Here is a 16,346-nt window from a genome sequence, read left to right on the forward strand (position 1 = left end):
GTATTATTTAGAATGAAGCGCATGAACTCACATAAACACTCAGCTCAATGTTGAGCCCTTACTGTTACCCAATCAGCGCGCTGGAGGCGGGGCTTGACTAAATGCAGGTGGGATTTAAAATTACGACTTTCCACCTGTTTCCGAGACCACATGGTCCCTGTGTGAAGCCTCTTCAGGCCATGTGGTGGCGCTAATTCTGTAACTGCAATTTTCTCCGACTGCACTAAAGCGGAGAAGTAGAAGATTGTGTTGTGGTCAGCAGTCCCGAAAGTCCCAGTTTTGTTGGAGGAGCAGAAACAAGAGCTGAGCTGCTGAAGGTAGGAAGCTGTCCGACACTTTAACACTCACTGTTCTTCATTCACTCGGAGACAAACAGCTGGAGACGCATTTGAGCTCTGAAAGTAAGATTTGACGGCTTTATAATGGATTAGCCGACGCAAAGGCATTCAAACCAGAGCTGAGTAATGTGAACTGTTGAGACATAATATTTGGTTTCTTTATGGTTTCATTATATAGAGGCTACTTTTAATTCTCTTATCTAGTGCATGAAAATGCTGTTTTGCGACTTTAACTAAAGGCACGTCCGTTTGAAGCACAAGCTTCATGATTCTTGGCTTATTTATGTGCTTCTGTTCTTTAGTGTGATTTATTATCAGGTCAGTTTCATTGTCAAGCAAACTGTAAAGATGAGTACCTGTGGAGTATTGTGGAGTATTGTGGAGTATTGTGGAGTTTTGTGGAGTTTTGTGGATGAAGCTTCAGCGGGTGCAGAGATTCTCTACGTTTAACACAGCAGGTAAAAGTGGCCCGAATCTGATTTTCTCACCAAATCCAATTTTTTTATTTTGGGCTGCTCACATTATCTTTTAAATGTGATCTGTGTGCGACATCAGTCTGAACAGATCAGCTCCTGAACCGACCCGCATGCGCAAACGAACAACACTTCACTAGGCGGCTCGTGCGGAGGTAAACAGTCATGACGGCCAGTGAACGCCTGTCACTCCTGGAGCTTTCACTTTCGTCTGTTTCAGTTTCAGCATCAAAGGAGAGAGTATGAAGTTCCCGTGGTTCACAGCTGGACTCGTCCCTCTCAGTGTGCTCGAGTTCGCCGTGAAAGGGGCGCTCCCTGACACTTCTTTGGTTCGAGTCCTCGGACTCTTTAAGCGCTGCAGCCTCGGGCTCCTCCAGAACCGGAGCGGCTGCGACGAGTTTCCTCTAATTTCTTGGTACAGAAACATCAGCCTAAATGTTTGAGTCTCAGCAGCGCGAAATTAGGACGAATGTCGAGGTGGACTGGCGTAAAAGTCGCATGAATTCTGATCTGGCTGTTCAGATCGGATCGGATCGGATTTCAGTACCACATATAAAAGCGTCTCAGCTCGGAATTGAACATGATCGGATTTGGGCCACTTTTACCTGCTGTGTTAACGTTCAGGGGGAGGGTCGCTGTTGTTGTGAGCTTAGCAGCTAGCAGGAGTCGTGACCTGAGGCAGAGCGCCGTTTCCCGGCTGTGTTGTGTTTGTTTGCTGTTCTAAGTAAAGCTGGTGTGTTGTGGGGGTGGGTGTGGGGGTGGGGGAAGGGGCTGTAGTATGTAAGAACCTTAAGAGCTTGTTGGTCCAGATCAGGTGTTGCCAGTCTCAGTCTGGGGACCACATACATTGCATATGTATGAAGTTGTAAACCTCGTGGTCTTTGATCTTCTGCTCTCTAGACTGCATGCGTGTGGGTAGTCATATTCATGATGAGGTCATTCTTCCTGCAGACTTCTGTGGTCTAAGCAGTAGACACTACCTAAATGAATACAAGTTGAATACAAATTCAGATTCACTGGAAGGGCTGCCCAAACTTCTTGTACATCTGGTTACTTTACCTACTACATTAGGAACACTATTCTAATGCTTTTCCCTTTGCTCTCAAATTCTGGTCCATGGTGACATGACTGCATCATGCAATTCCCGCAGATTTCTCAGGTGCTCTTTCTGGCATGGACTGCTGTTTTGAAGGGCTAAATCAAGACATCAATGCATTATGGGAGCAAGCTTCAGTGTTGGCAGAGATTCTCTAATTCTCTAGGGGAGGGGGTCTCTGGTGTGGGTCAGAGCCAGATTACAAATCCTCTAGTGTGGGTTTATCAGCTAGCAGGAGTAGTTGTGGCTTGAGACAGAGCGCCATTTTCCCTTTGTGTTCTGTCTGCTCTGCTGGGTTTCAAGTCAAGCTGTTATGGGCCAGTAATTTGATTTGTCTGAAATTTGATTTGTCCCTCCCCCCCTGTACACACAGTATGCACGGACACACAGTATGTCAGAGTGGGGGTTGCTGGTCAGTGGCTGGTAGATTAAGAGCTGGGTGGAGTGACACCAGAAATTCTCTGTGGTGGGTATTTGAGGTCTGTTTAAATAGGAGTGTAGTGTGCAAGACGTTCAGGAGCTCGATGGCCTAGTTCAGATGTTCCCGATCGCAATCCTGGGGACCACGTACTCTGCACGTTTTGGTGAATGAGGTGGGTTACAAAAGGGAAAGCTTAAAATTGTATGTATTGCGGCGGTCTTCAGGGCTGGGCCTGAAATCCAGTGATCTAGTTGTAGAATCATCCCTGAAATCTGGAGATTCTTACGTTTTCAATTTCTCCAGACAGCTTGAGTGTAAATAGTGTGAATGGGCAATATTCACAATGAAGTACTTCTTCCTGCAAAGCTTTGTGGTCTAAATAGTAAACGCTACGTCAGTGATTTGAATACAGATTCATTAGTCACAGTCTTGCTGTTTTGAGATAAAAATGTACATTTTTCAGTACAGCAAAGATAAGTTGTGCCTGAATATGTGTCTCGTGTTCACGTGTTAATGTTTTACAGCCCAGGGTGTAATTATATACATATTTACAGGCCTGAAACACTTTTTGCTTCTGAAGTCACGGTTCAGTTTGATTTTCAGTGTTTTGTATGTTAAAAGTCCTCATTCTGCAGAGCTCCAAATCACAACCCCTAGAACTTATGACCACACTCATTCAAGCGTGGGGGTGTCAAAAGCATAAGCCTCACCAGTCTCCACCCGAATTAATGGTAGGATGCACGCAGATGTCTAGTTTGATTAACTGTGATTTCCATGAAAGACTGTAAATGAGGGACACGCAGAAAAAATGAAAGGGTTTGTTGGTGTTACTGCTTTACAGTGCAGTGTGTCATTTAATTTCAGTACACACTATGCTAGCTGAATGAAAATGGATTCATGTCGACTTACAGGTGATTTATGGTGCATCTTTTCCGCAGATACAGACGCAGAGATTTTTAGATTTGGCAACTGATTTTCAGCAGAGAACTCGCTGGTGCTTTGCTAAAGGGGAAGTGCAGGGGAAAAAAAAGTGTATGCGTGTGTTAGTTATTTTGATATTGATATTAACTCCAAATTCAGTGCTTCTGTATTCCAATTAATCCGATTAAAAATCGGGGTTTATCAGATCAGTATCGGATCATTGTCAGATGAAAGGTTCATTTTTCTCATATACTTTGCCGTTTGATGTAAGTAGGGCATCCTTGATTTGGACCAGATTACTTTGTTGCGTATCGCACTGAGTTTAGATTTTTCCCCCTTTCTTCCTCCAGAAATGAACGACACCCTGACTCGCGCCGTCTTCTGCTCCTGAGGTCTACGTTCCTACCCTGCTGAAATGTAGCTCTGTAAACATATCGGGACATTACAGTTAGACTTAATGATAAGTTGCTGCAACCAGTAAAATATAAGAATATGGAGTCCAGAACAAGCTCTGATACTCAGCAAACATCCTCCGGGATCCTCCACTCGCACACATCTCACGAACAAACGCAGAGAAGCAGCCAAGAGAGACCTCACTGCTGCTTGGAGTGCGGAAAGAGTTTTAGTAAGCTGCATCGTCTTCGCAAACACCAGCGTACTCACACTGGAGAGAAGCCGTATTCCTGCTCAGAGTGCGGGAGGAGGTTTACTCTGCCGAGTAGCCTCCGAATACACCAACGCATCCACACAGGAGAGAAGCCGTATCCCTGCTCAGAGTGCGGGAGGAGGTTTACTCTGCAGAGTCATCTCCAGCAACACCAGCGCATTCACACAGGAGAGAGGCCATTTCAGTGCTTAGAGTGCGGGAAAAGTTTTAATCGACAAACAACTCTCCAGCAGCACCAGCTCATTCACACAGGAGAGAAGCCGTATCACTGCTCAGTGTGTGGGAAGAGGTTTACTGTACACAGTAACCTCAAGACACACCAGCGCATTCACACAGGAGAGAAGCCGTATTACTGCTCAGAGTGTGGAAAGTGTTTTACTCTACAGAATCATCTCCAGCAACACGAGCTCATACACACAGGAGAGAAGCCGCATAACTGCTCGGTGTGCGGGAAGAGCTTTTCTCAAAAGGGTAATCTCCAACGACACCAGCTCACTCACACAGAAGAGGACTTAGATCTATATTAATTGTATATATCTATGTCCAAAGCCATGTGTGTAACATGAGATGTAATTTGCTGTGCTGAAGTCAACCCTATAAAATACAAGCATTATTATTATTATTACTATTATAATTTTTTTAATTATGCTAATTTATTTGTGAAAAATAAATGAATTCTTTCATTGATGTATTTTTTTGCCAGTGGCACATGAATAATCTTGGTCTAAATGGGAATTTTCCCTCTCTCTCCACTATGAGCACTGCAAATCTTCATAATAACATCCCGGAGGCCTTGCCAGAGCTGATCTGGGAATTCTGGCAGTGTAAGGTGTCTACTATGCCTTGGGAGGAGCTGCTCTGCTCCTACCCTCTGCTTCCAGAAAGTTGCTACTTTTTCTACCAATCCCCCTCCTTTTCTCTGTGACTCAGAAACCGATTTTGTGACACTCTTTTACCGGCGGTCGGGCTACCAGAGGAGACAGAAGACGCTGCTCCAGACACCTGCCGAAGCGTCTACCTTCGAAGGATACATAAGTGTATGTTACCAAGGAAGTCTTTTACAGGTTTTAAAGTGACATGACTTCATCCATGCCCAGAGAGGACAGACGAACATGGAGCAATCCAGCTATAGGTTAAATTCTGTATTTATATATTCTCTGTATTGTGTATTTTGTACTTAATGTAAAGTAAAATAAAATCTAAAGAGTAGAAAACCACACAAATGTGAACTGGCTGGCTTTGTGTAAGCAGCTCGATTGGATACAGGAGTTTTAGGGACATGCTTTCAGGGTGAACATTGTGATGGCCTCAGTTTATCAATAGTAGACATCAAGTCTAATGATGGTGCAAGGAATCTGCTGCCCCATCCTCCAGTTTCGGATCATTCTCTCCATTGCTTAAGTAGAAAGGGTGGGGGAGGACAGGAAAGGTGAGAAGAAAACAAGTTTCTGAATGCACCTTGGAGGGACTGGTTTAGGTAGGTCACTTTTGACCGGTCAGAACAGGAAAGCTCTTAGTTTTAAACAAAAACAATTTAGTCAAAGGGAGTTAAATCAGAGGATACAGGAGCAGGGGAGTGAAGTGAAGGGGATCTCAATGTGATATTTATCTTTTTACAGTATCTTTGGAATAGCTTCGTTATTCGCTCAAAAACCAACATGTAAAGCCGGATTTACACTGCCACAGTCTTCACAATACAGCTGTTGTAGACAACAAATCACGAAACAATTATTTGATCACACGCTTTGAACATTAAGTATAATGGTGACCGATTTACTGCCTCAGATAAAGTTTTGGAAAAGTGAGAAATTTTGGCCCAGAATCTTGCAGTGTGAGCACTTCTATGACAAACAAAACACTAGACAGTGTGTTCAGGATTTGAAGGTGTATGTGTGAATGAGAGAAGGTATGAGATAACAAAGGTAAAAACTTACCTGCTCACAAGTTTAATATTAACTTATATTATTGGTGAAGCTCAGCCCACAATTCATTTTTAGAGTCACTTGCAGTGAAATAGAAGATTCTACTAATTCATCAGAAGCAGTGCTTTCCAATAGATAGAACGTTTTGGCCTACTGACCTCAAGTAGGATAAGCATTCCATGTAGCCCTGTTCCCCCAGCCAAGAGGAAAGCATAATGCCAAGGATTTTCTCAAAATCTTTATAACTGAATTTGCACCGTCTGATGTAGTTTGGTCAAGATTTTATTTGCAGTGTGACATGCAGTAAGCATATAAAATCACTGTAATCACAGTGTAAAGAAGGCTTAAGTTAATTGCACACTTTTTTTGTGCTGGAGGTTAACCTCTTATTCTCCAGGCTATATTTTGGTTTTTCTATCTGAATTTATGTAACCAAATTGTAAGGCTAATTATTCAGTAACTGCATGAAAGAAATGCAAATTTTAATTGTATTTTTTGTAGAAGCTCCGCTCAAATGAACAGAAAATGTGTTTTATGATCACACATATTGCTATATGCTTACAGTTTACTGCTTAAAGCCAAAAGTTTAATGCTGAAGGCTGGCGATTCCTGAAGGGAGTTTTCCGAAAAGTAGGAATAGCTCTTTAGACATTTACATCTATTGGTATATTTACATGTATTTACGTCTTTTAGTACATAATAGATGTTTACATCTGGGAACTCCAATACTTTGCTGTTGTCTGTGACATTTACAGTGTTCATATTATTAGTAAAAATGTATAAGCAGTTCACATTTCCAGCTTTAGTGGTGAAACCACCAACTTTAACTGGTCTGTAATGTAAAGTAACAACGTCTTTAAATTATTTGCTATTTTGCTCTTTTTTGAGTTGTTCAGATTATTTTTGAATTAACACCAATTCCACTGGTCTAAACTAAAGGTTAACAATGGGGGTTGCACAGGAACTCTCTCCCTGAACATGCCCCACTGACCCTTCAGACTACAACAGATAAGAAGGACTGGCGTTACAATTGCTTTGTCCACTTAGTATATACAAAATGAGGATGGACTGAGGAAAAAGTGGAGGAGTCAGAACCGGGAACATGAAAAGTATGGAAAAGGCAAAGAAATGGAAGAGAAAAAAGAAGATGGCACAGCAAAACAAATTACATACATGCTAGCTTAGCCATCAGGCTACTCATTATTGGCCAACTGTCTGAAGTGAACCATTTACCCCGCTTGAGTAAAATGCTGATGCATGATCCTTCTTAGTGGTTGAAAGAGAATTTTTCTTGATTTTTCAAAATTTCTGTATAATTCATTCACTGAGCTGTAAATCAAGACATTTAGAGTGATTTGATTTAAAATACTTATTTGCAGTGTAACTTACTCAATTTACAGTGGACGTAATAGGAGCCAGAAGTTGTGATGGTTACAGTGCAAATGTAGTCACTTTTCTATCTAAAACAGTCAGCGAACCTACATGTGTTTGAGTTTTTATATGTAATGTTGATAAAAGCAAAATAGTGGTAAATGTATGTTTTCTTGGGTATTATTTTCACTTCAAATACCTCATATTTACCTCTCTGCAATGAATGTGGTTAGAAATACATGTTTTAGGCCAAAATCTCCTCACAACTATCATAAAACAATGTCTTGGACACAATACACCAAATGAATGTACAGCCTCTCTGTGATGTAGCTATAAATAAATATATATATATATATATATATATATATATATATATATATATATATATATATATATATATATTCTGCTTTTGTACTGGAGTTGTTTTGTCTAGCTGCTTGAAACTTTTGTGCAGTACACTATATTTTTTGGATTTTAAAGTGGCCAAAAAATGGAATCGCTAATAGCATTGGTACCAGTATCATTTTTTTTAAATCAAAGCCTGTTGGTATTCAAATCTACTAGTAGTACTCTTGTTTTGCTGTTTCATTTCTTTTTCCATTCAATTGCTTATGTGGTTTCCTTTGCAGTGACAATACCGTCTGAGCGCTATTATTATAGCTGGCAAGAACGCAGTGCATCGGACTTGTCTACACATTTGCTGAGGAGTGCAACAACCAAACAGAGCTCTGAACCACCGTGTTGTTCAAAGGTCCTCTGGCATCGCCAGTTCGACTGGCGAGTTGTGTTGTCTTAGGCTACGTTCACACAGCAGGTAAAAGTGGCCCAAATCCGATTTTTTTTTTTTTTTGTATATGACACAGATGTGTCATCTGTGTGGCAGTGTGAACGGCAGTGAAACCACACTGAATCTGACATTTTCAATTGCAAGACACTTTCATATGTGGTAACTACTGAAATCCGATCTGTATCTGATCTGCGACTCAGTCTGAACAAGCCAGATCGGAATTCATGCGACTTTTACGTCAGTCCATCTGAGACTCGTAAGGCTGATGTTTTTGTACCAAAACTGAGAAGAGACGTATCGCAGCCGCTCCGAACGAAAAGCCCGAGCACAGCCAGAGGAGACCGAGGCTGCAGTGCCAAAGAACAGGTTAAACAATCTGAGCACACGAACCAAAGAAGTGGCCGTGGCCGAATAACATCCTTCTTTACAGCGAACTTGAACACATTCTGGGTGATGAGCCCAGCTGTCATGACAAGACAGGCCTGCAACTGGGGTTGTGTGTGTGTGGGCCCACATTCACTAAAAGTTAGAGCTGGTGTGAATGTGCTGTTTGCTGTTCAAATTAGATTATTAACACTAAACGTGCTCAGCTAAAAAAACAGCTGGGCATTTTTTAAACTGACCTGTTACCTTCATGCATCACATCGGCCTTTGCATTGGCGGTAGTTCGTCCTTCGCTCTCGATATCCAAACTTAAAAGAAAAGAGAAAGTAGGCTCCAAGTAGGCCACAGCGTAAGGGGGTCAAAATCGGTACTTGGCAAAAAGTGGACACTTCCCTAGACTCAGCACTATTAGGAATTCTCATAGGTTTATATACACTGGCTGAAGCTAGCAGCCAATACAGGCCTTCTAAACTAATTCAGTAGAATATATAACCGAGTACATGCAGACTTCCTATTTGCTGTGTTAAGCCTTCTGCTTAGTTCCATAGTATGAACTTCTTTTCACTGTATTCACAGTTTAGTTTCAAAGTAAAGGTCTGGATGAAAAGCTTTTAACTCCTGGCAAGGCAGCATGTTTTCCCATCCAATGACTGACCTGGACTAGCCTTGCTTAGCTTCATAGATCAGTCAAGGCTAAGGGTTGCCAGCCCCATAGAGCCACTGGTTATGGCTAGTTTCCAGTATTGGCCATTTAAAGTATCCCACCACTCTAGTAGAACTCAACAGAGGCTAACTGTTGTAAAGTTCGTAATGTACTGGGCTCATGTGTTGCTGCTACTTGGCTGTACAACAATCTAAACATGAGGGTGAACAAAGAACATGGATGCAAAGCTTGATCTTCAGGTTGACAGTAACTGGGACCACTTTAAACTTAGCCACCATGTTGGAAGCAAAGAAAAGCTATTTTTAATAGACAGCGACATAGCATATCCTCATAGGTATACAAATGATAATGAAGTGAAATTCATGGGGCGGTCGTGGGCTGGAGGTAAGGGATCTGGCCCTGTGCTGGTTCGATCCCCAGGGCTGACAGTCCATGACTGAGGTGTCCTTGAGCAAGACACCTAACCCCCAACTGCTCCCCAGGCGCCGTGGATAGGGCTGCCCACCGCTCCAGGCAAGTGTGCTCACTGCCCCTTAGTGTGTGTGTTCACTAGTGTGTATGTGGTGTTTCACTTCACGGATGGGTTAAATGCGGAGATGGAATTTCCCCGGTTGTGGGATCAAAAAAGTATCACTTACTTACTAAGAACTGGTCAGATGGTTTCAGTTTACTTGCTTAAAGCAATTTACAGAGAGACTTGTTTGGTTTTTAATATAATGGTAAATTTTGATTTTGTTATTTTTTTTCTTGCGTTATTTAAATGATATGACTGTGTATATAGTTGTTAATGGATTGTAGGAATATGCTTGTGGGAGATGTCTCAAGATAATCCTACTAGGGTAAAATGTCATCTGTTACAAACTAAATAAGGGTCATCATGTGTGGTTATTTCTTATTTAGAAAAGGCACCTAACCCCTTACAAATTTCTGTTAACCTTGCTCAAGGTAAACCTAGTGAGTGTTACAAGGTAAGGTTCAAAACTTGTATAGCTTCATAGATCAGTCAAGTGTAAGGGTTCCCAGCCCCATAGAGCCACTGGTTGTGGCTAGTATTGCCCATTTAAAGTATCCCACCACTCTAGTAGGACTCAATAGAGGCTGACTTTTTAAAAGCTCTTCATTTTGAATCAAAGTTATTTTTATTTCAAAGTAAAGGTAAGATTCAAAACCTGATTTCAGCTTCTAATTTGAGTTAGTTTTCAATACAAGCACTGACCAGGCCACTGCTTAGTTTCTGACATGAGACTAGATGAAGAGTTCCCATAGGTTTGTATACACTGGCTGAAGCTGGCAGCTAATATAGGCCTTCTAAAGGAATTCAATAGAATATTTAACTGAGTGCATGCAAATTCCTTATTTGCTGTCTTAAGCCTTCTGCTTAGTCCCACAGTATGAACATCTTTTCACTGTATCCATAGTTTAATTTCAAAGTAAAAGTCTGATTGAAATGCTTTGAACTCCTCGCACAGCAGCATAGACTCCCATCCAGTCACTGACCTCGACTAACCTTGCTGAGGCTTTATAGACTCAATAACAGAGCTCGGGTTAGGCTTAGGAAAACACTTAAATCTAAATATCCAATATCAAATATTCAATATAGAAAAAAGGGTTTGGATTACGTTTTGGATTGATTGTAATAAGTAATTGTTTGTGTTAAGTATTTGGAGGCTTAAATTTCAGACCAGAGGTAGGGTGAAGAATATGACAAGGGTTAAACCCAAGGCCTGGTCTAGGTTTAGGGTTATAAGAATAGTTAAATGTAGGTACAAAATAAGGGTTGGGTTCAGGTTTTGGATTGATTTTAAGATGAAATTTGTGGTTAGTATTGGGACAAGGCTTAAATTTCAGACCAAAGATAAGGTTAGGAATACGACAAGGGTTAACCCAAGGCCAGCGGGGTTTGGGTTAGGTGAATGGTTAAATGTAGATCCAAAATAAGGGTTGGGATTTGGTTTGGGATTGATTTTAATAACGGATTTATGGTCAGTATATGAATAGTTATGAATACAACAAGGGTTGAACCCATTGTCAGGTGGCTGTTCCAGGGCAAAATGTCAATAAAAAATGGGCCAAAGAACATTTTTCTTATGTGTTTGTGAAAGAAAACACAGTATTCACTTGGAGAAAATGTTATGGAAGTTTCCACTGTGTTTGAGTCCATTTCCCTGCACAATTTGCCTGTAATTACTCTGTTGCCCATGTATCTAACACACAGATCACATTCTTAGTGTAGTCTATAAATCTACATATAAATTATTTGTTTTCTATCAATATTACCCTGTTTCACACATACTGCATTACAGTCCTCAGCATACATTGCACCATAGTGTATGTAATGTAGCTTATTGTAATGGGCATAATGTGTACACAAGCTTATTTTATTTTATTTTTCAATATTTTGTATTCACTGTATACAATTTCCCATTCAATTTAAATGCATTAATTGAGTGTAAAAAATGGTATTATACTTTACATTTCTCCATCATGTTCAACAAACCTGAATGAATTAGATAACATTTTAAATTAGAAATACTTGTAGGATTTATGCAGTTCTTTTACATAGCATTTAGTTAGTAGTACCTTCTGTATTCACAGCAGAATTACTGTGTAAATGTATTAAATGACAATACATGTTAAATCAAAATGATATGTGATCAAATGTCCTGGTTTAGAATTTCTAGTCACTCGCAACTGAACTACTAATTAAAATAGATGTTTATGTGCACAACATTACTACTGAGGTGCAGCTCTCATGCTAACCATCATGCAAGTTAGCTAGCTAATGCTGTCAGTCACGCCATGCTAATATGTCGAGGTCACATAGTTACAAAAACCACAAACTGTTGTTTTGAATATTAATGGAATGTATCTTTATACACTAAGCTCAACAATAAATCCCTCCCACTGTTTATTTAATCTACCTTTTGTACCCGTTAACATGACAGCAGACCTAGCAAGGATGCTAGCTAGCTAGTTCGCTATCTCTCAAAATAAGCCAAATGAAACATTAAAATATGGTCAAAAACATAGTTTTTGAAAAAGTAATGCACATCACTATTTCACTGCAGTGGCAGAGATTGTAAAAATAAAAAAGACCCATTTCATGTCCACCATGCCAGCTGGAGCAATTTACAGGTTGATGATGCGTTTCCTGTTTATATTGCACATCCGCACTGCCTCCTAATAAGATTTAGTGGAAAAATCGAAAAGGTCTTAAACAATACAATTCAATTTTGCATTTACTCCCAAAAGTTTTTAAATATTAGCGTGAATATTAGCAAATGACGACAGCACCTCCCAAAGGTCCTAGTGCCTTATTCTTTAACAAAGAGTTGAAGCAGCGACATGATTCACACATCAGATCGCTCATATCACACTCTGTCCTCACAATTCAGAGTGATTTCATCCGCCTGTGACCATCCACCAGCCAGCAATCCGGCTCCAAAATCACCTACAACCCACTCCTTACTGTTATATTACACCTCTGCTTTTAGCCTTCATATTATAAACAAAGGGTTAAAAATGTGAGTCACGATTTACACACCAGAACACTCAGAATAACCTGCCATCACTAGCCAGTGTGTAAGAAATGATAGGTTTACTTCTTCTTGGGGGCAAAATATGGCATATTCGTAGTTATACCTCTAGCCCAGCTAGCCTTAGCCCTTTAGTCTACTTTCCATTGGGAACTTTTTTTACCGAACATGTTGCTCTGGGGGTTTTAAATGGAGGTAAATGCAGTGTGCCAGTGTGTAAGAAACCAACTCTAAACACACAACCCAGAAATACAGCTCACAACACAGACAGCATCACTACAGAACCTGCTATTAGCTCTGCTTTGGCCTTCATATGGCAACAAAAGGGTTACACATCACGTTGACCATCAGGACTTACCTTCTTAAATAAACTTTATTAAATAATCCAAATACATAATCAATACAATATCACATTTATGCAAATTTATACACAAATGCGACACATCCACAATGCAATTACACACACAAACTAAGTCCAACAGAGTCCAGGGATATTTAGATTTTCTGTGCATGGTTTGCAGTCGTTTCAGTTCAAACGTTATCTGTTTAAAAACAACTTCTGCAGGGATTTGGATCTGTTGTGTTACCATTCTACACCTCGTTTTCCATAGTTTACAGTTTGTAACACGAACAATCAACCAATAGAAGTCCTTGACATTCTTTGACAAACTTTCCTCAAAATTACCAAACATTATAGTCTTAACATTTATATCAAACTTAACACCGAGAGCTTTTAGTCTTTCCCACACAACCACAGATCGATCACAGTGAAGTAAGAGGTGTTCAATAGTCTCATCTTCCTCACAGTCAGCCGACGGGCACACTTTCGCGGTGACATAGCAGCTCCACTTAACGACACATCGCACAGCCAATCTCTCCACACTGATCAGCCATGCTGTGTCTCATGTTCTCTGAGATCTGCCTGGACTGAATGTTTCTGATGCATATCTTACTCTCTGCTTCACTGGGGTGTTTATGTGGATAAAGACCTCCATAAATGTGTTCGCTTATAATGCGATATAATCCGGACTTATAATCACTCCACACAGTGTTTACCAAGCACTATGAATACCAATAAAAAGACTCAGTAAATAAGCCGCTCTTTGTAATATGAGTAATTGTATAAAAGCAGCGCCGAATATGTATTTTAACTATATGTATTTAAATTTGCAGGTCAGAGAAAGCACAAATACTGAACCTGAAAGTACGAGAATAAGAGATATTTTCATATGTGGGAACAATGTTACTGAGTGAGCTCTTGAATTGTGTTTGCCAGGCTGCATATAGAAAATGGGAAACAAAATAACAATATTAATTCATAATATTAGTCATAATGATCAATGACATCATTTCATACAATAGTTCAGCATATGCAATTAGGAGTTTAATGTTATTTATTTCATAGCAGTATTTACCTAGTGTGTTTTTCTTGATTCCGTCGTTTGTGGTGTTTTCTCTGTAGCATCTGTTGCATGTGGCTCCACCTCCCGTGTCTTGGCTTCAACTAGGTCCTGTAGAGGAGCATAAGAGGCGTGTACGGAGCTGCAGCTCTTCATTCGTGTTCGTTGACTGACTGAAGATCTCGAGAAGATGTCTGGCCGAGGTAAGGGAGGCAAAGGTCTTGGGAAAGGAGGCGCAAAGCGTCATCGCAAAGTTCTTCGCGACAACATCCAGGGCATCACCAAGCCGGCTATCCGCCGTTTGGCTCGCCGTGGCGGCGTCAAGCGTATTTCTGGTCTGATCTATGAGGAAACCCGCGGTGTGCTTAAAGTATTCCTGGAGAACGTGATCAGGGATGCCGTCACTTACACCGAGCACGCCAAGAGAAAGACCGTCACCGCTATGGATGTGGTTTACGCCTTGAAGCGCCAGGGACGCACCCTGTACGGCTTCGGCGGCTAAACGCTCGACTCGACCAGCACTAAACCCAACGGCTCTTCTAAGAGCCACCCATATACCCACCAAAAGAGCTGTTATACCCCTTTTTATTTATTAATATTTATAAGTTATAATCTTTTTGACTTTTAATATATGATAACCGAGTGACTGGTCTAATACCAAAATAACTGGAGAGGGAGTTGGACAGAATATTCAAACTAGCCTGACGGTCCCAGGAAGTCTTTAAAATTTTGTGTAATTTTGTCATGCTCTTTCATGTGTTGATGGGCGTATATATGTGTTGATGAAATCAGAAGAAAAAATATATGTAAAACAAGCGTGATTGGGATGAAAGTATTGTAGAGAAAACAACTGAAAACGCTAAAAATGCGCGGGAATGTTAACAAAGGGAAGTCTTTAGCTGTGAGGAAGAGGAAGAGGAGGGGTTGGGCAAGCGAGTCCTTGATTGTTGTCCAATCATCGTTTGACAGCGTTCCGAGGGGCGGAGCTTCTCCTACTTTGAATGTCGGAGTCTAAATAAGCGGCTGCGCGCGGCTCCTCCTCATTCTTCAGTCGTACTCGAAGAGAAGAGCGATGCCTGAGCCAGCAAAGTCCGCCCCGAAGAAGGGATCCAAGAAAGCCGTGACCAAGACGGCCGGCAAAGGAGGCAAGAAGCGCAGAAAGACCAGGAAGGAGAGCTACGCTATCTACGTGTACAAGGTGCTGAAGCAGGTCCACCCCGACACCGGCATCTCCTCCAAGGCGATGGGCATCATGAACTCGTTCGTCAACGACATTTTCGAGCGCATCGCCGGTGAGTCGTCCCGTTTGGCTCATTACAACAAGCGCTCCACCATCACTTCCAGGGAGATCCAGACCGCCGTGCGTCTGCTTCTTCCCGGCGAGCTGGCCAAGCACGCCGTGTCCGAGGGCACCAAGGCCGTCACCAAGTACACCAGCTCCAAGTAGAAAGCGGAGAAGACTTTCTCAACCCCAACGGCTCTTTTAAGAGCCACCCACGGTTTCATATAAAGAGCTTTTTTTGTGTTTCATGTAACGCGAGATAATCGTTCGACGAAAGTTGGGTAACTTTGTTTGAGTCCGTGTTCCCGCGCAATTTCTCAGTCTCCTTATGTAATACAAGGTTCACTAAAACTGACTTTATTTTGATGTTTGTGTTTTGGCGTAGTTTGAATAATCAAGTGAGTTCAGCATATGGTAAAATGTTGGTTAATATAATAATATACTAATACTACTAATATACTAATTCTCTGACTTAATGGGGATGATAGAAAACAGCAGCTAAGAATGCGCGGGAAGATTAAGAAAAGGAAAGTGTTTAGCAGGAGGGGGAGGAGGGAGGAGGGAGTTGGGCAAGTTGAAGATATGTAGAGATTTTTGTAATATTGCCATGTAGAGGGTCGAGTTTAACACCCCTGCTTTATTGTGTGGTTAGTGGTGTGTTATGTACTAAAATCTTATATAAATGTGTTTCTACCTGAAATGTATATTATACAGAAAAAACAGAGGCCTCTTTTAGTTATCATGCTTCTATGTTGTGGAACTCCATTCCACCTTTTAGTAAACAGCTCAGTGCACACTTTTAAGACACATTTGAAAGCGTATCTCTATTTTCTTGTTGTTTCTTTTCTTCCTTTACATGCATTTGTGGATAGAAAATGGGTGCCCAGTTATGTATGTTTGTATTATTACGAGCTGTTTATTTACATATTATGTTAGTGTTCTTGTGTGTTTTATACATTTGAAGGCTTTCCAGAGTGGAGTCAGAAGAGGCCTGTGTGTGTGTGTGTGTGTGTGTGTGTGTGTGTGTGTGTGTGTAACAAAAGAAAAGCCATCAAACTGCATAAAATACTAAAAATAAAACATT

The 16,346-nt window shown here is 41.0% G+C and overlaps 2 protein-coding genes across 4 annotated transcripts; both read left to right on the forward strand.

Annotated features, from left to right (window-relative positions):
• The first annotated feature begins 229 nt into the window (after positions 1 to 229).
• On the forward strand, positions 230 to 5,128 carry LOC108437413 (zinc finger protein 583-like). 3 transcript variants are annotated; one of them, XM_017714499.2, is made up of 3 exons: positions 230 to 317; positions 3,600 to 4,387; positions 4,847 to 5,128. In XM_017714499.2, the coding sequence occupies exons 2-3, from the start codon at positions 3,742 to 3,744 to the stop codon at positions 4,990 to 4,992; spliced, it is 792 nt and encodes a 263-aa protein (XP_017569988.1). In that variant the 5' UTR covers positions 230 to 317; positions 3,600 to 3,741; the 3' UTR covers positions 4,993 to 5,128. The 3 variants fall into 3 exon arrangements, with proteins under 3 accessions (XP_017569988.1, XP_017569989.1, XP_037387705.1); XM_017714500.2 differs by lacking the exon at positions 230 to 317 and adding an exon at positions 365 to 401; XM_037531808.1 differs by lacking the exon at positions 230 to 317 and having other exon boundaries at positions 3,144 to 4,387.
• A 9,388-nt stretch (positions 5,129 to 14,516) lies between these two features.
• On the forward strand, positions 14,517 to 16,283 carry LOC108420573 (histone H2B-like). Its single transcript, XM_017690391.2, has one exon. The coding sequence runs from the start codon at positions 15,053 to 15,055 to the stop codon at positions 15,425 to 15,427; it is 375 nt and encodes a 124-aa protein (XP_017545880.2). The 5' UTR covers positions 14,517 to 15,052; the 3' UTR covers positions 15,428 to 16,283.
• The last annotated feature ends 63 nt before the right edge of the window (positions 16,284 to 16,346 follow it).

Source organism: Pygocentrus nattereri, chromosome 20, assembly GCF_015220715.1.
Source record: "Pygocentrus nattereri isolate fPygNat1 chromosome 20, fPygNat1.pri, whole genome shotgun sequence".
Taxonomy (NCBI): Eukaryota; Metazoa; Chordata; class Actinopteri; order Characiformes; family Serrasalmidae; genus Pygocentrus; species Pygocentrus nattereri.